Source organism: Rhinolophus hipposideros (genome assembly GCF_964194185.1).
Source record: "Rhinolophus hipposideros genome assembly, chromosome: 3".
Taxonomy (NCBI): Eukaryota; Metazoa; Chordata; class Mammalia; order Chiroptera; family Rhinolophidae; genus Rhinolophus; species Rhinolophus hipposideros.
The window spans coordinates 48,729,440-48,755,337 of record NC_138049.1 but is presented as its reverse complement, the minus strand read 5'-3'; the positions used below and the strand labels follow the sequence as shown (position 1 = coordinate 48,755,337).

Here is a 25,898-nt window from a genome sequence, read left to right as displayed (position 1 = left end):
CTTTTTGACTTTTTCTGAAGACATGGATGAGTTCCCATAAGCAATATTTTTGTCATTATTTTCCAAAGTTAAAGTAATTCACAAATAGTAATCCATCTTTTCTGCACTATAATAATTGCATAGTATATATGTAAGGAATATAGTGCTCTCCAAACTGTGTCAATATATCCCAGAAGAAACTAAGACGATCACGTTATTCGCACGTAGGATAGAGCATAACGGAAAAGTGTATTTTAACGGCAAGGGCAGAATGCAATAGCAGAAATGAGGAAAGCACTGTGTCCATATCCTGGCATCCTGTCGTGCTGCTTTGTCCACTGGACCAATAAAGAAAGCTGTGAACAGTGGGAGAGCAAAGAATTATTATATAAATGCAAATTCTGAACTGATGTGAAATCGTAACCATTCCTCTAAAACCTCTGATGTACCTCCCAATATCACAGTTCCCAGAAAAGCATACCAGAAAGTTAGCTGTGAACACAGCTCTCAAGTCCCAATTAACATTTTAAGAAAGCATGGAAGCAATTCAAACTTATATTTTGTAAAAGATTAAAGTATATCCTGGGTATTGCAATTTCAAAAATTTTGGAAATACCTGCTGAGATACTGTCAAAAACCTAAACAACTCTTTTGTGGTAACCAAAGAAGTGTAGTCAAGTAAGAACTGATCTTTTAAAACTACTCATCCCTGGGGAAATTCTCTGAAGAACCGGAAGAAAAAAAAAGTAACAAGGAATCTTTCAAAAACTTACTTCTCATATTGACATCTATAGGATTTACACTCGCAGCATGGACTTTGATAATGATTTCATTTGGATAGTGTATGATAGGCATCATCATGTTCTGAGTAAATCGAAGCACTTCATTCTTCCCATATTTATCTATCACCCAAGCGGGCATGACAGTGCTCCTTGGAGAGCTAGTGCTGATATTTCTAACTGAAGGCTTTTGTATAGTTTGTCTTCTCCAGAAGCAAACCGTAGTGCGTGCCTTTCTTCTAAGCACACAGGTCTTCAGAAATTCCATCGTAAACAAGTGGTTGACTTTCATGCCCTAATTAAAATGCACTTGGATAACTGTCACCCCGAAATTTGGCCAGATTCTGCCAAACACACTGGCCGATTTCAAAACGGAAAATCCAAAAATGAAGTTAGCCTAATGGAGCAAATGAAGGAAGAACCATGTGGAATCATTTGGCTGTTCGCATCTGAAATGCTCCAATTAACGTTCCAGACAGTATTCCGTCCATTCTCCCCCGCCCCCTTACACTCTCTTCCCCATAAACAAAAACAAAAGCCCTAGAACTCGGCCCCGCTCCGGGAGCACTCGGAAGGACCAGCTGACTCGGCTCAAGATCCCTACGCCACAGAGAATCAATCAGAAGCCTCCAGATTCCTACCGCGACCCCAGCCAGGAGTCTCCTTGCCACCCGCTCTCCTTCGTCCCGGGACTTGCCTAGGGGGGTCGCCAACCAATCGCGTACAAAGATCATTTCCTCGGGCTGCAATCCGACCAATCGAAGTACTCGGTGTTGAAAGGTTCAGTGACGACGAAAGATGGCTGCGCCCATGTACTACCTGTAGGTGTTGTTGACCTTTCCTTTTCCTCCTGGTCACTGGCGCCCTGTGGTGGCAGGCAGGGCACGAGGACCATGCTGGGCCGGACCCTCCGAGAAGTGAGTGCAACTGGCTGCTGAGGGCCCAGGGTCGGGAAGATTGGCGGAGTCCCTGGCATGGAGTCCGCGGCCCTGACCACGCATCGCGGTCAGCCTCGCCGACTCCTTCCCTGGAACTAGGTGGAGGATTGGGCCCTGTGGGTGCCTAGGCTGTACTGTCCATACCGGTTCTGGAGTTAGCACCTCAGCAGGGGAGACTTCAACAGCGCGGAGCTGTGGGGTGGAAGTGTACACCGGCTTCTCAGAGAGACCTCTGCCCAGGCTGGGTCAGGCCCCGGGGGTCTCCCAAGTGGGCCTCTGCCACATAAGAGGCATTTTGCTGGTCCCGTTCAGTCTCTCTTCTGTCCCCAACACTCGTTTGATGCAGTTCTAAGGAGCCCTGCAGCTCCGTCCCTTGCCAAATCCAAACTAATGATTTTCGGCTTTTTCCCACCTTGAAAATATTCATTCTCTAGGCTTTAGCTACCACTAAGATACCAATGATTCCTTTACCCTTGTCTGCGTTTCCAGGACATCATTTTTTAATTCTAGACTATACTTGTGAATGTGCCCTGGGCATCTCTTGCAAATGTCCCATAAGCACCTCACACTCAATTTAACCAAAGTTGACCTCATTACGGTAACCGGACAACCTCTCAACCTCCATCTTAAAAAACTAACCAAAATCTGATTTCTGAATTCTTAATAGTCTCTTATTAATGGGACATCTGTTATCCTAGTTGCCCTTAGATTCTTCCTCATCTGTCGTATCCAATAAGTCACTAACCTCTGTTAATTCTGCCTTGAAATTATGTCTGGAATCTGTTCTCTTGCTATATCCCTGCTGATAGAGCTTTAATTCAGGTCTCCTTGCTTCCTGGCCTAGATCTCGCAACCATTATAACCGTCTTCAGGCCCACTGCTATCAGAATCACCTCCCGCCCATGTTAAAACTACAGCTGTGTTCCCAAGGTAGAACTGTGTGGTAAGGCCCAGTGTATAAGGTTTAACCAGATGATTCTGCCTGATAAGTGGGGGTTGAGGACCTACCCTGCCTTCTATCATCACCTGGAAAGTTCTTTTATTTTCTTACCAGCTGGTAGCCTTTTAGAAAACTGAATTATGATGAGAACTTTTTTAAGTCCACAGGCTTTAAATAATTAGTTCTTCCCCCAAATAATTGTTGTTTTACCACCTTATTTTGCATCTGGCTTATACTGCCAGTGAAAAGTTCTATTTGTTCTTTAAAACGAACAAACAAATCAAAAATTTATTTTAAAATGAAATACAACTTTAAAAATGTGGCGTTTTCTTTTTTTGCTCTTTCCCCTTCAGCACCACCTTTTTTGTGCCACTCTTTCCTGATGTTGTTGAGTGAGGCGTTGTGAGAAATGACTTTTACCTCAAGGAGTTAAAAAAATAATTTAGGAGAATTGACCCAAGGTAGATAGGAGGTTGCCTTGGCATGATTACTTTCACTTCATCACTCTTTTAACAAATATTTATTGATACCTAATATGTGCAAAACATTATTTGGTGGTTATTTTCCCAACCCAAAATACATCTTCTGTCCACGCTGTACTTTTTGCACATCATTGTACCATTGCCCAAATTCTAACAATTAGAAATTAATTTAGTACACATTCTATTTTAGATATGTAAAGATGCCTGCAAAGATTAAATGATTTACTCATCCATGTTGTAAATTATAATAGTTCAATCAAATTTCTCTCATTCATCACACTGTAGTTGCAATAATCGATTGAGGAAAGGGGAAATTTGCTGGGGATAAAATAAGGGTAGGGAAAGAAACTGTGGAGTTTTGAGGCAATTTGGGAGACCTACGCTAAGTGGAGGCTTAGGGCAACACAGGAGCCCTGGGAGAAAGCACTACAAGGAGGTAAAGTGCCAAATAGGAGATAAAACTCTTATTTGTAAAATTTACCCAGGTATATTCAGGAAGGGGGAGGAATCTTACCTTCCTTGTTTGTGGCATGAGCCCAGTGTTTCTAGGAGCCAGGCACCAGGCTAATATTATTAATCCTAAAGTTTAATTATATATCCAATAGGTTTCTTGGGGGTCTAGCCTAAGAACATTTAATTATTGTTCCATGGGAAAATTGATTCCACAGTTTAAACAGCTCATTTATTCATTCAACTGACATTTATTGAGCACTTCTATAGAGAAGTGCTAAACCCCAGACACTGGGGTTTAGCATTGAAGATAGACGGAAGCTCCTGCCCTCATGAAACCTACATTTTTTGTGGGGAAGCAGGCATTAAATATGTTTTTTTAAAGTAATTTCACATAGTATTAAGTGCTATGAAGAAAGATTAAGCAGGCTATAATGTGAGAATTAGTTGGGGCAGCTGGAGGTTAGGTAGAGTGGTCAGGGAAGGATTCCCTGACTGGGTGGGTGATATTTAATAGAGACCTGAAGGGTATAAAGGGTGAGTCCTGGGAAGATCTGGGAAAAGAGTGTTTCAGGCAGAGAGAATAGTAAGTGCAAAGAATGAATCAAGAGCAGGCTTGATATGTTCAAGGAATAGCAAGAAAACCAGCATGCCCGTAGAGAAGTGAATGAGGAGGAGAATAGTGGGAGATGAAGTGAGATAAGCAGGAGTCAGATCATGGAGAACATTTTAGGCCACAGTAAGAAGTGTGGATTTTATTCCAAGTGTAATGGGAAGCCTCTGAAAAGTTGTCAGTCTGTGGACATGATCTGATTTAAAATTTAAAAAGCTCCCTCAGGCTACTCATAAGGATTATGGTCCAGGAAGGCAAATGAGAAAGCAGGAAGACCATTTAGAAGGCTGTTGTATTGGCAGCATGGATAGAGTGGTGGGAGTAGATGTCACGCGAAGTGGGTGTTAGAGCTTGCTGATGGATTGGATAGTTTAAGGGAAGACTTTAAGGGAAAGAGAAGGATTAAGGAGGATGGTTAGGGTTTTGGCCTGGGCAGTTGGGGAAATGGTAACATTTATCAAAATGGGAAGACTGAAGGGAGCATGTTTGTGGTGACAAGGTTATCAGCATTTCTGTTCTGGATGTGGTAACGTTAAGATGCCTCCTAGATATGCAAGTGAAGATGTCAGTGAAGTAGGTGGATGTAGGAGTATGGAGATGGAGAAAGAGACTGGGTCTGAAGCTATAAATTGGCAACAATGAAGAAGATAATTTAAGCTGTAGGGCCAGATGAGGTCCCCTGGGGAAGTTGAGTGTAAAAATGGAAGGTCTAAAACTTTCCAACAGTTAGAGGTCAGCAATAGGAAAGCAAAGCCACAAGAGACTTGGAGGAATGTCCAGTAAGACATGAGGAAAACCAGGCTTGCTGTCCTGAGGTACAAGTAAAGAAGAGCTTCAAGGAGAGAGGGACCTCTTATGTTGAATGCTGCTGGACTCAGTGGTGATGCTGGATTTAGGAACGTGGAGGTTGCTGGTGATCTTGACATGCTATTTCTTGAAACAAGGGAGACAGAAACATGAATGTGAAATGAGTGTGTTCAAGATACCAGTCAACTGGACACGGCACCCTCAAGGGCTCTCCTGTATTTGCAGCATTTATCACAACTTTTTTTAAAGACAGTTCTTTTCCTAAGTGATCCTTTGATGCCCTCTGTAAAGTTAGTAAAATGTTTTCTACTCTGTTGCGCAGTAGTACGTGTTGTAACACCTTGCATAGAGCAGGAGTATAGTGGTCCGGAGCATGCGCTTTGGAAATAAGATCTGGCCTTGTTTGAATCCCAGCTCTGCTACTTCCTGGGCATGTGATTCCAAGCAGAAACTTCATGATTTATCTATAAAATGGAAAATAGTATCTGCCCAGAGTGTGGATGTAAAGATTAAATGAAATATAAAGCATCTATGTTAGGGGTCAGGAGATGTGGACCAACTAGAATTGAGGTTTGGGAAGTACGACAGATAATGGTAATGATGTAACCTGGGCTATGACCGTGAGACTTGGAAACTGGGGTGAGGTCAGGAACTGAGAGAGGCCAGGTGTGGGTGTCAGGACTTGAAGATGGAAGGCAACAAAATTAGCAACAAGAGCCATAGCGAAGAAAGCTATAGTGAGCTAGCTGCTAAAATCTTCAGTGCATGACGGAGCACCAGGGAAACTAGATTAACACATGGGGAGGGTAAGATAATGTCTTCCAAGGCCCGTGCTTCAGGTAAGCTGGGGTTTTTGAGAGAATGAGGACGCCTGCCCGCCCGTTCTCATCCCCCACTGGGCGCTGTGGGACTTGTTAGGTAGGCGCTAAAACAGCTGTCCTTTGAGAAAGCTGCAGGAGAAGCAATGGCCTCAGGGAAAAGCCTGGTTTCCATTAGAGAAAAGAAATGCCAGGGAGAGAGAATTTGGTTTTTAACAAAAACTTTTACATTCGATTTCATTTTATGTTCAGATATGACACCTTTAGTTTTGTCCCAGGAGAGCTGTACTATTTATATCTTACACTCCTTATGCTCAGTCCATTCCAGCTAATTAGCATCTTTGCTTTCATTTCTCTTCTCCAATTCCCTTACTGATTTTCTCAAATCTGGATTTCCTAAAAATGGTCCTAACAAAAATCAGCACCATTTAAAATGAGTGCTCCAATCATCTTTCTTGCCCTTGTAACCACAACCGAAACTCCTTATCTCTTATTGTCATACCGGTTGGCGAGTTAGAAAGCAGCTTGAGGGATAGATAGTAGGCATTAGGGGACGCGCAGCAAAGAAGGAGAGAAAGTGGCAGACATAATTTCTTCATTTTACAACTCCACCGTGCGATAGGCCTGCCTGTATACCTCTCTGTCTCTAGCTTTTGGTGTTGGCTTGTTCTGACTCTCTTACCCTCAGCCTACCACTGTCTCCTTTTTTCTCACTCCCTATTTACAATATTAGAATACACTGCTATCTTTTCTTTTTCTCCAGCTCCTTTCTTCTAAAGAGTTCACATTTCATCCAAACCACTGAATAGACCTCTCTCTTCTTGTTACAGGGTTACCTCCTTTCAGTGAAGCCCAGCTGCCTCTCCCCATGCCTGAACCCCCCCAGCCTCCCCATGCAGTCCTTTCCTCCCCGTCCATGGCGCATTAGGGGTCCTCTCGAGGGCCTGTTCCCACAGTTTTCCTCATGTAAAACCCTCAGCCCTAAGAGTACCACTGCTTTGGTGATTTATTCAACAGCTGAGAGCAGATCATACGCAGTTTCCTCCAAGTGCGAACTCCTGTTGCTTGATGTCTAGGCTATGTGAAAATACAGTCACCTTAGCGGACAAACTAAGCATCCCCTAGTACAGCGAGAAATGGTGAAGGAGCATATGTTACAAAGTTACCTTTCCCTTTACTATTTGTGTGACTTTGGACAAATCACTTTCCCTGTCTGAGCTTCAGTTTCTTCACCTCTAAAAGGATGTTAATACCTCACTTCTGTGGTGGTTTTAAGGATTAATGAAGTAATAATGCATGTAGCCAACAACAGTACCTGTCTCTTGGTAAACACTCGACAAATAGTACTTCTTCCCCACCCCTCTCATCTCTGAGCTCCCATCTTATCCAACTCTTTTCATATTGTCTCCAAAGATTTGATACTATCTTTGGCTTCTTGTTGTTCATTCCTTTTATCTGATAAGTAGTTATCACGCCCCATAGGTATTAAATATTAATAATTATCACTTCACCTCAGGCTTCATTTATCAATATACAGGTTCTGGTCACTTGTAGTGCAGTTGTTAAATGTTCTCTTTACTAGCCTTCCTAATGCAGCAAAGACAAGATCTCAGAAAAGTTGGTTTTTAATTTGCTTTTGAACCCATATTTTATAAGCATTTCTCAATTTGTAATGGCTTTTGCTTGAATTCTACAATAGATATAAAGCTCTATTTTAATGAAAATCATTTACTGAGATCCACACAAGCCTGTAATTCCTTGTGTAGTTCATTTCTTCTCACTATGGCCTGCCTGTATTGCAGCTAAGCTACTCTCTGTACACAATCCACCCTAACCCATGTTCACCCATGGAGGGCCTCTATTTCTAGACAGGCTGGCTTACCTAAACCATTGCTCTCATTTGTTGAAGACGGACTTAGAAACAAAGTTCCTTAGGCAGGGCTATGAATGTGCTGTCCTCCATCCTGTCTTCAAGCTGGTGGTGTGTTCCCTCCTTCACTATACTAAGTACAGACGTGATCGGATCTCTTGGCTTGGAATCCAAGCTGCACTTCAAAACTATACTTAACCACTTTGTCTGCCTGCGTCAGTGTAATCTTTGCAACTTCTGCAGACTCAGCAAAGGGTTTTTGAATTGTACATAGGTTTCTGCGGCGCTGAAACAAGGCCAAATTACTCCAACTGAGCTCTGTCAGAAATGTCTCTCTCTTATCAAGAAGACCAAGTTTCTAAATGCTTACATCACTGTATCAGAAGAGGTGGCCTTAAAGCAAGCTGAAGAATCAGAGAAAAGATACAAGAAAGGTAAATGACTTCGAATTATACTTAATTGTTATATCACTAGAGAAAGAGTTTAAGTGGCAGGCGAGAATTCTACCACTGAACCACCAACGCGGAAAGAGTTTAAGTGGATGTAGCAGGCTCCACTGGGCAAGTGACTTAACAAAACATTCCCTTGTTTAAAGAACTTACCCTGAGGTACAACGAAAATGAGGTGATTGGATATGTGATGCATTGTACTGTTCAATGGTAATAATTTCTAACAAATTTGGTTTCTGAAGAAGTATCTTTACCAAAAGCAAACCGTTATTATAATAACTGTATTAATGTGTGTCTCTATTGGGTGCTAGATACGTCTTCTGTTCTTTTGGGGCTTTAATACAGGTCACTCACTTGGGGATTTAGATGGAATTCCTGTTGCAGTAAAAGACAACTTTAGCACATCCGGCATTGAGACAACGTGTGCATCAAACATGCTGAAAGGTAAAGTTTAACTGATCAGAGCATTAATAGTTTTATAAAAATAAGCATTTTCAGTTTACATTAAAGATGTTAAAGCACCAACGTATTCTCAGACTAATTATATCTGCAAAGGAAACGCTTGAGATGGAATATTTCCTTTTTACTATCTGCTCTTTCTGAATGCAGAATTGTTCTTTAGACTTAGGCGAGCTTAATGGATGAATCCTATTTAGGGTTTCAGCAGTCCTATTCAGGAAGTCTCAGTCATTGATCACCACAGACACTCAGCGACCTCTAACTCCCACTCATTGATAACAGGGGGATAAGTATGAAATGGCTGTCATTATTCCGCTCTTGAGGACGGTATGAGGAATCATCTACGGTCCTGTTATTTTTTATTTCCTGACTCTTCTGCCTCTTATATCACTGTACTTATCTAAGTATAGTGATGCTTAGTTTTATTCTTTACAGTTTAGTATGTCAAAAAGGAATCATGTTTATCAAGAAGTTGGCATCCTAGGAGGAAAATGAAATGGAAAAAGGTTATTCAGAGTACTACACATTAAAAGAAATATTCTGAGGTGTGTGCTCTCAGTTTCCTCTCACAGGTAGACTCTTGTTAATTGTTTTGGAATATATACTAGATAGAGAAAATTTTAACTGACAATAAAAATGTATTTCTGACTGGAAATGGATCAAAATGACTGTGATATAGCATCATCTGAGAAGAAAAAGTCAAGCACAATAAGCAAAAATATGATTTGTGATTAGTTTCAAATGATTTGGGTACATCTCTATCATTCAGTATTTTGAAGTACTGTTAAAATCAATATATAGACTGTCTTTGGAAAACATAGCAATTGAAAAAAATTAACTTTTGGAAGAAAGTACCTATTAATCAAATTGGGAATAATGAACATATGTCAATACAAATTGTTTAATTGCAGCTTACAATTTTGTTTCTTGAAAATATGATTTACATGTTCACTGTTTTTTCTCCTATAATAAAAATAACTGATTTTTTTTTCCAGGTTATGTACCACCTTTTAATGCTACAGTTGTTCAGAAATTATTGGATCAGGGAGCTCTTCTAATGGGAAAAACAAACTTAGATGAGTTTGCTATGGGGTAAGTAAAATCGAAACTCACTACTCTAATGGCAGTCCAGTAATTTCAGGACTCTAATGCCAGTTTCTCAGTCCCTCTGTGAGATTATGTTCTGCTGTCTAATAGGTATATGGTCATATCTCATTTTGGTTTAGTTTTCATTTCCCTGATGACTAACGATGTTAAACATTTGTATGTTTGTTTTGCCACCCATATATCTTCTTTGGTGAAGAATCTATTCAAAATCTTTTGCCCTCTACCCTTTTTCTTTAGTGGGTTGTTTGTCTTCTTTCTGCGTTGTAAGAGTTCTTTCACATACAAGCGAGTATTCTAGATTCAAGTCCATTATCATAGAGGTGATTTGCAAATATTTTCTCCAAGGCTCTGGCCTGTCTTGTCATTCTTTTGGCACTTACTAAATTTATGTTGAATGGATTCATCCATGGGAGTAAACTCGAACATAGGTTATTAGGACATCACCTGAAACAGCTGATCAAAATGAGTATCACCAGTGAGGGGGAAGTGGACATTGTGTACCTCCAGATGTGATTCCCTGGGAGGAATACAGCATCACCTATGCAGTATTCCAACTAAGAATGTATAACTCAAAGCTAATAACAAGGAAACAAAAGACAAATCTGAAATGAGAAATGTTATATTAAAATGTCAACATCAGAAAACAAAGGCTGTGAAAATGTTCCAGGTTAAAAGAGGCTAAAGAACGTAAAACCTAAAACTTACAGAGAAGAACGAAGGAGAAAATCTTTGTGACCTTGAGTTCGGCAAACATTTCTTAGTACACATAAAGTACACTCCATAAAATAAAAAATTGATTGGACTTCATTAAAATTAAGAATTTCTGTACTTTGAAATACACTGTTAAAAAACGAGAAAATAAGCTATAGATTGAGAGAAAATATTTGCAAAACATATCTGAGAAAGAGCTAGTGTCCAGTATATATAGAACCTTTCCCAACTTAATAAGAAAACTACTCAATTTAAAAAATGGATAAAAGAAGGAGACATTTCATTAAAGAAGATAAAACAGTTGGCATATAAACACATAAAAATGCTTAACATAATTAGTCTTTAGGGAAATACATATGAAAACTACAATGAGATACTTACACCTATTAGAATGGCTTTAAAAGTGACAATATGAAGTGCTGACAAGAATGCAGAGCAATTGGATCTCTCATACAATGCTGGTAGGGAAATGGCATAGCCATTTTGGAAGATAGTTCGGCAGTTTCTTATCAAGTTAAACATACACTTACCGTGTGACCCAGCAATCTCAGCCCTGGGTATTTACCCAAGAGAGGAAGACTTAGGTTTATAGCAAAGCACTGACTAGGGCCTTTCAGTACAATATTTATTGTGACTATTCAGATTGCCAAAAACTGAAAATAAGTCAGTATCCACTGACTGGTGAACGATTTAAAAAGTAAAAAAAAAAAAAGAAAAAGAGGCTAAAGAGACAATGATAACTAAATATGATATCTGACTCTAGACTTGATCCTGTACTGGGAGGGCATAAAACGCTATAAAGGACATTATTGAATCAGCTGACAAAATTGGATTACTTACAGTACATTAGATAAAAGTATTGCTTCGATGTTAAATTTACTGAGATTGATAATTGTACTATCACTGTATAAGAGAATACCCTTAGTCTTCGGAAATAAATACTGAATACATACTAAATAAAGTACTTAGGGGTAAAGGGCCATGACAATATAATTACATGGTTCAGAAAAAAAAAATATTCAGACACACAACACACAAATGATAAAACAAATGAGGTAAAATGTTAACAATAGGTGGATCTGGGTAAAGGGTATAAAGTTCTTTTCATACTATTTTTATTTTTGTAATTTATAAGCTTGAAATTATTTCAAAATTTTAAAAATAAGTTTTTAGCATTCCATTTATAATGCTTTTCTTAAAACTTCTGATTAAAAGAAGGATTCCTTGGAAAAACTTCTTGTTAACTGCATATTTGTACATTCTTCAACTGGAAGACCTTAATTTACAAGGGAAACTGTCTTAAGCTGAATTAGATGATCAAATGGGATAAAAAAAATCCTCATTTCTTAGCAGACTAGTTTTCTCTACTTTCTACCACAAATGCTCTTCCCATCCTCCACCTCCTCAACCATTTAATTAAAGAAAGTTACCTATCTTTTTCAGTTCAACTTAAGTGGATTGTACAGGGTCAGAAGCAAATAATCAGGAGATGAAAATTTCACATAAGATGAAAGTTTTATTAAGTATCTTGCTTCACTTCTTCACCTCAGATGTGGAAGCACAGATGGTATATTCGGACCAGTTAAAAACCCCTGGAGTTTTTCAAAACAATATAGAGAAAAGAGGAAGCAGAAGCCCCATGGTGACACAGAGGATTCAGATTGGCTTATAACTGGTGGAAGCTCAGGAGGGAGCGCAGCGGCCGTATCAGCCTTCACATGCTTTGCGTAAGATGCTTTTTCCCTTCTGTACTTTAAAACCCAACCCAATACAAATAGTCGTAAACCACAGGCAAAATCCAACAATAGGAAACTTCATACGTTGGTATTTTTATTTCTTGTCAGTGAGTTATTGTGCTCAATGGTGTATCAAAATTATGTTATCAATACACTCAACTGTACAGTACACTTATGTATATTTTATACATTTAACTTTAAAGTAACATTTAAACTTTCTGTATAGTATCTGGTTCTCTTAAAAACATGACTTTGTGTGTCTTGCAGAATAAACTAGTTAGCATAAATGGACTTCATTGAATTTCATTTTTTAAATAATTGATTTGAGTGTCAGCTTACTGATTGTACAAATATTTAGGGACTAACATACCATGGCTTTAGCTGAGTGCTGCTGAGCGAAATTGTTAGCTATGGTTTATCCTTCAGCGAAATCTGATTTTTGTCAAAAAAAAAAATGCTCCTAATATGTATCAATAGGGTATTTAAAATAGTGTTTCCATCAACCCACAACTAAAAATGTTTATCAGGTAAAGGTTTACCAAGGGAGCTGATTTGTTCAACTGTCATATTTTGTATTTGGAAAGCATCAATCATGCTTTATGTCTTAAGCCCCATTTATAAAGCATTTCTTAACCACCTAAAGAAGAGTAAATAAATATTGCTGTTATTATATTTATCTCCTTAATTATCCACTGAAACTAAGCTCCTTCACAGACACTGCAAGCAATAAATTATTTATATTTTTTAGAGCTATGGAGATTTAGATTTAGATTCTACTGATTTTTTTTTAGTTTCTCTGAAATCTTGTTAACAAGTAAAACTATTTCATTTTATCTCTGTGAAATTTTATAGCATCACATGAATATTAATGAGAGTTCTGACAAGTTAGGACTGCAAGATTAGGAGCTTTTTTTCTATCTTCATCACCCCACTTAGTATTCATCTTTCTGAAGGTGCTTTGAGAAGATGGCATTTTGACACATAATTCCTATGGAAATGTAAGTTTTACTTTTAAACAACCGTCAGTAAATCCTAATAAGAAAATGCATTCTTTTAGAAATTGTGAAAACAACAACAGTTCGATTTTTGTGGTTCAGATGGACCTGGTAAGAAAGGCAATCTAATTTGCATTTTCTGTAAACCGTAAGGGCCATGTGATGGGTAGAAAAAGGCATTCAGTCCAGAGCTTCACTCTGGGTGTAATCAAGAGAAGCACAGACCCGGAGTTTGTGCTGAATTGAATGAGTACCAAACCATCAAGTGTTCTGCTTTGTTTCATCCCCTTTTGATTCGTTTCTTTTATAATAGTTTTAAAAATGGGAAGATTTTTGGAATGCTGTACACCACTAAAAAGAATGAGCTAGAGCACCAGTGACATAGAAAGATAGCCAAAAACCACTGTTAAGTGGAAAACAAGTTGCAAAGTAGTACATATAGCATGACTTTTTATGAACAGTAATGATTACGTATGTATATATGTTAGTTGCACGGAAGTGCCTGGATGAATATATATCAGAATTGATAACTGGATTTTTATGGGGGCAGTAATTATAATAAATTTCACTTTATATTATATAGTTATGTAATATTTTATATAATTAAATGCAGTAGGCATATACACTTTTCTAATCAGAAAAACCTTTTTAAACTATTTTTGAAAATTTGTTTAAATTTTTAATTGTGGTAAAATATACATAACAAAATTTACCATCTTAACCATTTTTAAGTGTACAGTTTAGTAGTGTTAAATACATTCACATTGTTGTGCAGCCAGAAGAACTTGTTTCATTTGCAAAACTGAAACTCTGAACTCATTAAAAAATAACTTTGCATATTTGTCTGTCCCTCCAACCCCTGGCAACCACTATTCTAGTTTCTATTTCTATGAATTTGACTACTCTAGGTACCTCATGTAAGTGAAATTATGCAGTATTTTTGCTTTTGTGACTGACTTATTTCACTTATCATAATGTCCTCAAAGTTATTTTTTTTTTAGTAAGAAAAACGTATACTCTATAGGTAACTGGGCAAAGAAATGAACAGACATTTCATAGCTGGATAATGCAAATAGAAATAAATGTAAAAAGTTATTTAAAAATGCACACTAACAAAGCTTTTTGGTTATCAAATTAACCATATTTTAGAAATACTAGTATTCAGTGATGATAATGAAATATTGAATGTAATCTGATTCACTGTGATTGGGAATATAAATTGGCATAACCTTTCTGATGAGTAACTTGACAATATATATTAAGAACTGATAATAATAGGCAGACCCTTTGGTCTATCAACTCTACTTCTTAGAAGGTAGCCTAAAAAATAATCAGATATATGGGCAAAGATTTATGTTAAAAGGTGTTTATTACAAAGTAATTTATTATGCAGTTATTATCCTAGTTGGCAATCACATAAATGTTTAAATAAATTGAAGTACATTTCTATCCATGATTCTAAATGGGGTAGCAGAAACGCTGTATCTGAATTTCTGGGAGTGTGATTAGTTGGTAAAAGCATACTGTAAAATTGCCATTAAAGAAAGGCGTAAGATTTGTATGTATATTGACGAGAGAATGGACTTTAAAGTACTGGAAATTGCCAATTGATATAATAGAATAGTATACATATTTTAAATTTTCAGTAATTTTAATGACATAGTAAAGGGCTCATGATAAGCAAAAAAAGAGATGGGAACTATGGTTACAGAATGACTTGAACTATAAAAGAAAATGCTTTTTAAGAAAAACTTGAAGTTAAAATGCCAAATGTTAACAGTGTTTGCCTCAGAATGGTGGGATATTTTGTTACCTCTTACCCTTTTCTATCTATGTTTTAAGAATTCTTTGAGACGAGCATGTTTTACTTTTGTGTAATACAATTTAAAAATACACATTTACAAAGGTAGATTCCAAATATTATTAGAGATATGTCATTCTTCTAAAGAGAATCCATTTAAATTCCAGGGCTTTAGGATCAGACACAGGAGGATCGACCAGGAATCCAGCTGCCCACTGTGGGGTGGTTGGTTTAAAACCAAGCTATGGCTTAGTTTCTCGTCATGGTCTCATTCCCCTGGTGAATTCAATGGATGTGCCGGGAATCCTAACCAGATGTGTGGATGATGCAGCAATTGTGTTGGGTATTTATATGATTCCACATAGCTTCAAAACATTACAGTTTCACTGGAAAACAATATGTCTGTCACTCACAAGTACTTTTCCTTACAGGTGTACTGGCTGGACATGACTGCAAAGATTCTACCACGATACAAGATCCTGTTAAACCATTTATGCTTCCGAATTTGACAGATGTGAGCAAACTATGTATAGGAATTCCGAAGGTAACTCTTCCTTTCATTACTTGACAGAAATAGTGTCGTCAACTACAGAGCACCGACTTGGGAAATAGGCTGGTTGGTTTTGAATCCCTTCTCTGCCACTTTTATTAGCTCTGTGAACTGAGCACATGGCTTCATCTCTCTAAGCTCAATTTCCCTATCTGTAAAATAATAATCTGGATAATAACAATATTGATCTCAGAGAGTGGTGAGGTTTGAATCATGGGGATATAATGTATAGCGTGGTGACTATAGTTAAGAATACTGCATTGCATATTTGAAAGTTGCTAACAGAGTAGATCTTAAAAATTCTCATCAAAAGAAAAAAAGACCTCTGTAACTATGTATGGTGACAGATGTTAACTAGAACTATTGTGGTGATTATTTCTTAATACATACAAATATTGAGTCATTATGTCGTACACCTGACACTAATATAATGTGGTACGTCAATTATACCTCAATAAAAATAATTAGATAATCATGTTCTAAGCAGGGATCTGTAAACTTTTTCTGTAAACCATCAATTAGTAAATATTTTAGGCTTCGAGGGCCATACAATCTTTATCACAACTACTTAACTCAGCCGTAGGCCATATGTAAGTGAAAATGTGTGACTGTGTTCTAATAAACTTTATTTTCAAAAGTAGCTGGCAAGTCCCTCTGCCTGATGGGCCATAGTTTACTGATGTAAGGTTGTAGCCCAGAGCCAAACATTGCATAGTGAAGGCTCAGTAAGTAGTATCATTGTTGCTATCATTATTAGTATTACTACTGCATTTATTACAGTAGCAATCAAGTAATTCATACATAAAGTAAATATGTTAAATTACTGACCTTTAAAATTTTTTAAATGTTAAGCTTAGCGGTCATTTTTGTTGTGGGAGTCAGTCCTATGCATTGTAAGGTGTTTAGCAGTATCACTGGCCTCTACCTTTAGAGGTAGCACCCCACCACCACCACCACACCCCCACGCCAAAAATGTCTCCAGACATTACCAAATGTCCCCTGGTTGAGAGCAACAGGATAAAATTGCCCCCAGTTGAAACTACTGCTGTAGAGAAATACTACTTTCTTTAAAATCTTCAATAAAGGTAATAGCTCTGCCTTCTTTTGAGGATTTAGAAAGAGCACAGGTTGTAAAAACAGACCTACCGTGTTTCCCCAAAAGTAAGACCTAACTGGAAAATAAGCCCTAGCATGATTCTTCAGTATGACATCCCCTGAACATAAGCCCTAATGCATCTTTTGGAGCAAAAATAAGTATAAGACCTGGTCTTATTTTTGGGGAAACATGGTACTTTGGAATACTAGATCCTCTCTTTACCTGCTATGTAACATTAGGACAGTACTTAACTTTTCTAGTTTCAATATTTTTAATAAAATTAAGTATGATATACCTTATGGGATTGTTAAAAGCATTAATTGAGAGAGGCTTTGAAAAGCATCTAGCAGAGTACCTGATATATAATGAACATTTAACAAATAAAAGTTCTCCAACCAGATCTCTAATCCTTAATATTGTTGTATCCAGCTCATAATATCTAGTGCTATGCTTGTCATGCCATAAACATTCTTAAATTAGTTCAATCTTTCTAGATACCTACTAGCAATTTAATCAGACTTTCTAATGTATTGCCAAAGGTCCTGGAGTACAAATTTTTGTAAAATAATCTATATCAATGTTGTAATTTTTCCAATAAGGAATATCTTGTACCACAATTATCAAGTGAAGTGCAATCTCTTTGGTCCAAAGCTGCGAATCTCTTTGAGTCTGAGGGGGCTAAAGTAATTGAAGTGTCCCTGCCCCACACCAGTTATTCAATTGTCTGCTACCATGTATTGTGTACATCGGAAGTGGCATCGAATATGGCAAGATTTGACGGACTAGAATATGGTAAGATGGCTTTGTTTGGAATTTTTAAGGTAGTTATCTCAAACATTGGAAAGTTTCACTTATTAGTGGCAAAAAAAACTTATTGCCTGAGATAATGTTAATGATTGAGGGAAGTAAATCAGTGAATCCTTTTACCTTTGTTATTTTAGCATTATACTTACACTATTTATCATAAATATCTGTATGTATAGTTCACCTTATCTTTATATTCTCAGTCCATCTAATGTAGTGCATAGCACAGGATAGTAGCTCGAAAAACATTTGAATGAACGAATGAGAAAGTGAACAAGGGAGGTTTCCCTCTTGGTTATTTCCTTCTCTCCTTGATTCCTGATTGGTCAGTCAGTCACAAGGCAGATAAAGAAGAAGAACCATTAAGGGCAATCTCCTGAAATTTTACTGTTGGTCACAAATGTGTATCTAGGTCTGCTTTTCAGCCAAAACTTTACTTCCTTTTCAAGTAATGTTTATCTCTTTCTTGTTTTCAGGTCACAGATGTGACATTGATGTGTCTACTGAAGCCATGTATGCTGCAACCAGACGAGAAGGGTTTAATGATGTGGTGAGAGGAAGAATTCTCTCAGGAAACTTTTTCTTATTAAAAGAGTAAGATAATTTGTTTAAGAATTTTCCGCATTCTTGAAACTTGAGTAAAGTTATATGTCTATCAGATCTCATAAGTTGAGATATTTGCTAAAAAAGCAAAATCTTTATGATTTGAATTAAAAATCAAAATTAAAGGCCTATTTATGGTACTTTTGGTTCCTGGTTATTTAAAAACATTGATGCACTAGCTGAATGATTAGTACAAACTAAGTATAGGAAGCCTCAGAGCATTTTGGCCTCATTACATGTGCCGGGACTATGATTGCCACAATGGCTTATTGCTTTTAGAGCCTTAAGCAGGCAGTTACGGTGGTCTCTTGACAAATTTAGTGAATCAACTTAGTTTTCTCTTCCATTGTGTATGCTTGCTTCAAGAAATAATTCCAAATTATTGTGACTCCCTCTTAGACTGTCTACAATATAAGTTTACTAACCATCTTGTGAAGGCGTTATCCTAAGTGAAATAGGTCAGAGAAAGACAAATAGAGTATGACCTCACTTACATGTGAATCGTTTTAAACAGCCGAACTCATAGAAACAGAATAGAATGGTGGTTGCCAGGGTCTAGGGGCAGGGGAAATGGGAAGACAGATATTGGTCAGAGGGTACAACTTTCCAGTGATGATATGAATAAGTCCTGGGGACCAATGTGCAGCATGGCGACGATAGTTAGTATTATATACTTGGAAGTTGCTAAGGGCGCAGATTTTAACTATTCTCACCACTCAAGCAATCCTTTGAGCTCCCTCTGTGTGCTACTTTCTCCCATCCAGTACTCTGCTCTGGCAAATTCTGGCTGTCTTTGCCTCCCTGAACTTCCAGTCTTGGTCTCCTTAACTTACTGAGAATCCTCTCGCTCCACTCCTAAACTCTGTTTAGGTTCCCCCTTTCTGGGTCTGGCCTGGAAACTGCCTCCAGGCCTTATTCTGGGGAAATCAAAGGGCTTCACTTCTCTCATGACAACCTCTCCTGAATGCCTGCCTGTTGCCTAATGTCTGAAAATGGTGGTGTCATTTTGTCTTGTTTTCTAGTTGTTTAAAATGGCAGGGTAAGTCCCATCTCTATTACTGCATCATTGATAGGAGCAGAAGTTCTGCTTTTGAACCATATTTAAAGTAGGAAGAAATTTCATGGAAGATGGAAATATTTGTTCTTTTATAAAATTCAGGTTTGAGGAATGATGTTAATACATTTGTTGACATTAGAAACGTTCAAACCTGTAGAGAACTTTACTGAATTTATTTGAGCCAATTGCTGGGAAGCAAAACTGCAATGGATGTAGAAAATGCTCTGGAGAATGGCAGTTTTGCAGCTTATTTTATACATTAGAATCAAAGGAGGAGATGTGAGAGGGTTACATGAAATCCATTGGTGGTAGACTAAGTAGGTGGGAGAAAGCAAAGCAGGGAAATTTCTAGGATTGGATAAAAGGTAAAATGGAGAGACACATTATATTGGTGGGCACAGGATAGCTAACAATATTTACAGCACATAAAGATGGTATTTGGGGAACAAGATAACAATGAGGGGTTCTGTAGTCTCTGGTGAGATGGGTTGTGCCCTGAGGGGTCCAGAAAAAGGGATTACTCTGACATTCCAAGGGTATGTTATCTTAGATGCAAAAAGACGATAGACAGGCTCACTTCAGATAGATTGACTTTTGTCAAGGAAGCTACAGGCCGAGGATGTCACTACTGGCCTTGTCCTGCTTTTAGTTAGGAATTTTTATTTTATGTTCGGACCATCCTATGTGGTTAATTTCGGTCTCTGAGTTTGTAGAGCCTGCCATGCAGGCCTCCCCTGAGTTTGTCAGGTTGAATATGTGGCCCCTTTTTCCTCCACACATTATTTAGTCCATCAACTGTATTGTTGCATAAATTATAGGTGATGCCTGCATTCATGTCTATAGACCCTATGGTCAAATGATAGGAAGGACATCTGATATTGCTATAGCATGATTTTAGGGTAAAAAGGATGTCACATTATTATCTGATTGTATGTGGTCTGCAGTAAGACTGGCGTTGTTTCATCCGTATTTACAGGCGAGGACACTGACGTTGGAAGGTCAGTACTTTCGCCAGTCTTCGTTAGCATCTTCAGGACGATCTAAAGAGCGTTTTCTTTTTCCCTTTCTTTGCATCATTGACATATAGTCACTCCTGTGTCTGGCTAATTCCTTAATTTTTCAGTAAAGCATCTTTTCTTGAATTCCACATTGCCATTCCTGGGCTGTGCCTATCCATAAAATACAAAATTGCAAATACTGCATGCTTTCCACAATTTCTCTTTCCAGCGCCTGTTTTTGAGTGTCTAATTCTGATAGCATGTTAGAATTTTGCAAAACTTCTGTGTCCTTATAATAATTAGTAGTCATTATACTACAGGTGAAATAAGACATTATAATCGAGGATTGGAATGAGCCTCCAGAGACCTAGTTCTAGCCCTTCTACCTTTGTAACCTTTGGAAACTCATTTAATTGTTATACTTGATTTTCCTCACATGAAAATGACTGTTCTGATATAATGGTGTCCCTGGAAGTGTTACTATCTTGTTATTATATGTGCAGAATTGCATCTCGTACTGAATTCTGATTGATTAAATTCCAGATGTACAAACTTTTTGAATGACAGCACAAATGAACAAAATTTATTTTTATGTACTGTGAAGAGTCTTAGTTGTACTTGCTGATAAATGCCAACAATCAGGCCATATGTATGAGACTTGATTCAAGGAAATAACAAGACACCCTTCAAATGTCTGTTTTTTTCCACAGAAACTATGAGAATTATTTTGTGAAAGCACAGAAAGTGAGACGACTCATTGCTAATGATTTTGTGAATGTTTTTAACTCTGGAGTGGATGCCTTGCTAACACCCACCACCTTGAGTGAGGCAGTGCCATACCTGGAGTTCATCAAAGAGGACAACAGAACGCGAAGTGCCCAGGGTGACATTTTCACACAGGCCGTAAATATGGCGGGTGAGGGCCCCTCCAGAATGTTCTTCAATTTAATTTTCAGGCAGGCACCCTGGTCTTCAACTTAGGTTCTAACTAGATTGTTTTCTAAAGGCAGTAACTTGTCCTTCTGGAATTAGGAGAGAGAGAGGGAGACAGAAACGTGTATGCACACACATACTTAACCACGCACACACATACTTAACCACGTACACACATATTTAGTCAATCCACTTAATAGCATATTTTTAAGTTATATTTTTAAAATTTTCAAACTTACAGGAATTTGAGAAAATAGTATAATGAATACCCATATGCCATTTGCCTAGAGTCATCCTTATGAACAATTTGCCTCATTTGCTTTCTCCTCTTTCTCTCTCTCTCTCTCCCTCTCCCTCTCTCTCTCTCACATACACACACACTTTGTTTTTAGCTGAATAATTTGAAAGTTTCAACATCATGCTACTTTACCCCTAAATACTTTAACATGAATCTTCTAGGAATAAAGACATTCTCCTACATAACCACAATTCCATTATCACACCTAAGGAAACTAATGTAAGTACAATCATACTCCAAATACTGTCTATATTTAAATCTCATTTTCAATTTAAATAATTAAATTTTCTAAATTAATTAAATTATCAATTGTACCAAAAATGTCTTTTATAAGTTGTTTTTCCCCCTGATATATTACATTTGTTTATGATGTCTTTTTAAAATCCAGAACAGCCCCCTCAGTTTTCTGGGTTTTTTAAGACTATGTTATAATTTTTGTTTCAATCATCAAGCACAATGTAGAACACCCAAGAGGAGACGGAAAGTCTGTTGTATTTACCTGTATTTTGCTTACTGAATTCATTTCTCCCTGATGTATCAAGATTCCTTGTTTTAGCATATCCTTTCTCTTTAGAGAAATTCCTTTAGCCATTCCTACCTTTAGGGTATATCTGCTGAAAACTAATTCTCTTCACTTTCTTTCTGAGAATGTTTTGATTTTCCTTTTATTTTTTAAAGGTTATTTTTTGCTGGATTCTGTTTCTACAGTTCTTTTCTTTAGCACTTAAAACAATGTTGTGCTACTTTCTTCTGGCCTGCTTTGTTTCTGATAAGAAATCTTCCACCTTTAAATTTTTTTTTTACGTGACATTGACTTTTTTGAAGAGTCTAGTCCACTTGTCCTGTAGGATGTCCCATCCATAATCTGGATTTGTCAGATTCCTTCCTCATGACTGGGTTCAGCTAAATACTTTTGGCAGATCCCCTGCATACTCTTTATGTCAGGAAACAGTTAATATTAGTTTGTTCCATTTTTAGAAACTAGGTTGAACCCTTGGTTAAGGAAGTAACTGCCAGATGTTTTCCTTGTAATTAAATGTTTTTCCTTTTATCAGTTATAAGCAATTGGTGAAATGATAAAGTGATACTTTGAGACCATGTGAATATCCCATACCCCTATAATCTTGAACCGAGTTTTAGCATCTACTAATGAGCCGTTGCCTGAATTATTACCTAGAGAATTATGAAGTACTGACTTTTCTAATTCTATCATTCCTTCTACATGTATTAGCAGACTGTTAGCAGTCTTCTCTAAAGAATTGCTTTTTTTTAAAAATTTGATATATTATAAACAATTACTGTCATTACTGTTTTTGATGCTCAAATTGTTCCAAATTTAGCCAATAGAGGCCCCTTCAAATTGAGTGTATCATTTAGACCAGTCCCCATTCATTTTTGAAAACTTCCTTTTATGACATGACAAGATGTCCCAAGATCTTGTACTATCTCTACCCCAAACCTGGAATTAAAACTACCCTGAGCTACTATTTCTCACCTAACACTTTGGCAAAAGTTTGACAATATATTTTACTAACAAGGCTGTAGGAAAAAAAAACACTCACTTTGCCGATAGGGGTTCAAAATGGTACAACTTTTTTGGAGGAAATTTGGCATCTAACTACATGTTCATTTATCCTTTGATGAAGCAATCCCTCTTTATCTGAACAACTTTCAAGAATACCAAAAAGAATGTACACAAGGAAATTCACTGGGGCATGGTGTAACATAGCTAACTACTGTAAACAGCCTAAATGCCTAACCAGAGAAGAATGGTTGGATAAATTATGGTGAACCCACATAATGCAATAGTGTGCACCTATGAAAGGAATGAAGAAGTTCTCTGTGAACTGATATACATATAGTGATTTTCAAGATAATTGTTAAGTGAACAAAGGAAGGTACAAAAGCATGGATATCATATAATTTTTGTTACTTTTTAAACTTTATCCTGTCTTGGACCTACTAGCACTGGCAAGTAGAAAAAGCTGCTGCTTCTTAGGAGGGAGAATTAACCAACTGATGGGTTTCTTTGTTTTACTCAGGATTGCCGGCAGTGAGTGTCCCTATGGCCCTCTCAAACCACGGCCTGCCAATAGGACTACAGTTTATTGGACGTGCGTTTTGTGACCAGCAGCTTCTCGCAATTGCCAAATGGTTTGAAAAACAAGTCCAATTTCCTGTTATCCAACTTCAGGAATTAATGGATGATTGTTCATCAATCTTCGAAAATGAAAAGTTAACTTCTGTTTCTTTAAAACAGTAGTGATGAACATATTGTGCAAATTAAAATGATTTTTAAAGATTTTCTATTCTAGAAAAGTCGAGTGATCTTGCTAAGTTCTTATAATTTGATTCATTGTCGACATAATCATTCCTTGGAATCACTTTTTAAAATTCTGGGTGATACAGTTAATTATAAATAATCTGTCTGCATTTATTAAGCATCTGCTAAGTGCAAAGTACAGGATTTCTACTGTAGTACAAGACACATGTTCCTGAAAAATGATGCATTTTTGCAGAAATGTTCATTAAAAAGAACAGAGCTTATTCACTTCATGAGGTATGTTAATGTTGAATAACTATGTTGTATACCTGAAAATAATATAATATTGTATGTAAACTATATTTTAATTTTAAAAAAGGAAAACAGGAGCAGCTCACAGTAGAAATAAGTTTAGGGTTCAACCTCTCAAAACTTACACATCTTTGTAACCAAAGCACTAACAAAAAGAGTCATTAGTACCACCAGAGAGAATCTGGACAGCCAAGCAGACGAGCAAGTCAGCATGTGGTGAGGCTGCCTCGGGGCATGTTACAAATGCACACAAACAACAAAATGCGAGTATTTCCCTCTGAGCGCTGAGCAAAGCAGGTGTAAGAGGAGCTCTGATCACAGGAGGAAGTGCAACCCACTGGGGCCGAGTCAAATAAGATTTGGGGTATGCTTCATTGGAGAGGCGCCCCAGGTGCAAGCACTCCTTTTATTTCTCTAAAAATAGACCTGCACTGGCGGAGAACTTTCTAACTTACATGTTAAAGGTTAAAATTTTACATCTGCTATTCCAGAGCCCCACGCCAAGGTACCGAAACAACTCCATGTTAGACTGAGTTCATTCTCCTATGAATCAATCCCGAATAAGCTCATTGATGTCATACAAACATTGATTGTAACCTAACAGACCAACTTGAAATGTGGTAGGTTCTTGGTAGAACTAGTTATATTGAGAAAGTTTCAAGATACAGTTGTCCCCCCCTTATCCGAGTGGAATACATTCTAAGATCCCAGTGGATGCCTGAAACCCATACATACTGTGCCGACAGTACCAAACCCATATATACTGTGTTTTTTCCTATACATACACACCTATGGTAAAGTTTAATTTATAAATTAAGCACAATAAGAAATTAAGAATTATAATAAATAGAACAATGATAACAGTATACTGTAAAAAAAAAAGTTATGTGAATGTGGTATTATTAAGTAAAATAAGGGTTATTGAACACAAGCACTGTGACACCATGACAGTCAAGCTGATAACCCAGAGGGCTAGTAGCTAACGGACAAGTGGCATATACAGTGTAGATTCGCTGGACAAAGGGATTCATGTCCTGGGCTGGTCGCCTTGAGATTTCATCATGCTACTCAGAATTGCACACAATGTAAAACTTATGAATTGTTCTAGAATTTTCCATTTAATATTTGGTAACTGAAATGATGGAAAGCGAAACCTCAGGTGAAGGAGGACTACTATACACAAGTAATATCCCATATGAAAAACTTGTAGACAATTTGGTGAGGGTGCCAAAGAGAGGAGGCCCATGGCTCCTCCCTTTCCCCAGAATCTGTTCCTTACTGGTTTCTTTGCCTAATTGACTTTCTGTCCTAGTGCTCTCTGTTTGGGCTCCTTCAGCCCAAAGAGATATTAATGGGAATCTGTATTCAAACTTTGGGGGGGGGGAGGGAATCTATAATGAAAATCATACATTTACCCACCATAAAGTGTCATCATTGTACATTTTTGTCTTTGCCAGAACACCATTGCCATTGCATGTTGATTTAATTTGGCAGTTATACCGGGAGTGCCAAAAAAACATGCACATGATTTGCATTCATCTTTCATTATCAGTATATATTGAGTATTACAATTTTAATAGTTTTTTCCTTAAAATGTGTATATATTTCTTTGGCACCCTCTGTATGTTGTGGATAAGTATAAGTAGGAAGCTGAATTATTTAATAAATTCACTTTGTTTAGTAAGAAAAAATCTTTTCTAAATACGGAGTACATGAGGGAAAAATATAAAAGGCAAAACCAGTGCAATGTTGCATGGTAGAAATTTAACCTGCCTGTTAACTTCCATTAATAGTTTTCCCTCCTCACTGGGATCCTCTTATTCCCAAATACTCAATCATTATACATATAAAGTCTTTCTCTGCATGCCCTTATACATTTTGACTGAATCTCTGAAGGAGAAAGAAATACATGAGAGAATTGCACCACTTTTATAACAAGAGAAAATCACCTTGGTTGAAGGAGTTGGTATGATGTAAAAAGTAAGCAAATAAACAAATCTTTGCCCCAGTCTTCTTTTATGTTTGTATAATTTGAGATAAAAAAATTTTC

At 37.4% G+C, this 25,898-nt stretch overlaps 2 protein-coding genes across 6 annotated transcripts in view; one reads left to right on the top strand and one right to left on the bottom strand.

Annotated features, from left to right (window-relative positions):
- The window catches only part of RTN4IP1 (reticulon 4 interacting protein 1), a 97,011-nt gene extending 95,532 nt beyond the window's left edge, over positions 1 to 1,479 (bottom strand). For 2 of the 3 annotated variants that reach the window (XM_081044525.1, XM_081044524.1), the window contains exon 1: positions 753 to 1,457. In XM_081044525.1, the coding sequence (XP_080900651.1) occupies positions 753 to 1,050 (298 nt within the window). In that variant the 5' untranslated portion in view covers positions 1,051 to 1,457. Of the gene's footprint in view, positions 1 to 752 lie in introns of all 3 variants that reach the window. The other variant, XM_081044523.1, reaches the window with a different exon arrangement.
- Positions 1,396 to 25,898, top strand: QRSL1 (glutaminyl-tRNA amidotransferase subunit QRSL1). 3 transcript variants are annotated; one of them, XM_081044520.1, is made up of 11 exons: positions 1,396 to 1,675; positions 7,951 to 8,110; positions 8,471 to 8,569; positions 9,580 to 9,676; positions 11,953 to 12,129; positions 15,102 to 15,277; positions 15,366 to 15,478; positions 17,180 to 17,372; positions 17,861 to 17,978; positions 20,753 to 20,958; positions 23,316 to 25,898. In XM_081044520.1, exons 1-11 carry the CDS (start codon positions 1,652 to 1,654, stop codon positions 23,534 to 23,536), a joined length of 1,584 nt encoding a protein of 527 aa, XP_080900646.1. In that variant the 5' UTR covers positions 1,396 to 1,651; the 3' UTR covers positions 23,537 to 25,898. The 3 variants fall into 3 exon arrangements, with proteins under 3 accessions (XP_080900646.1, XP_080900648.1, XP_080900647.1); XM_081044522.1 differs by having other exon boundaries at positions 1,534 to 1,675; positions 20,753 to 20,945; positions 23,316 to 24,720; XM_081044521.1 differs by lacking the exon at positions 23,316 to 25,898 and adding an exon at positions 21,435 to 21,612 and having other exon boundaries at positions 1,534 to 1,675.

Excerpts from the sequence above, each read along its gene's own strand:
- QRSL1 (XM_081044520.1), top strand. The coding sequence starts at position 1,652 with ATGCTGGGCCGGACCCTCCGAGAA. Across the intron at positions 17,979-20,752 it reads AACTTTTTCTTATTAAAAGA|AAACTATGAGAATTATTTTG; the intron begins GTAAGATAATTT and ends TTTTTTCCACAG. Across the intron at positions 20,959-23,315 it reads ACAGGCCGTAAATATGGCGG|GATTGCCGGCAGTGAGTGTC; the intron begins GTGAGGGCCCCT and ends TGTTTTACTCAG.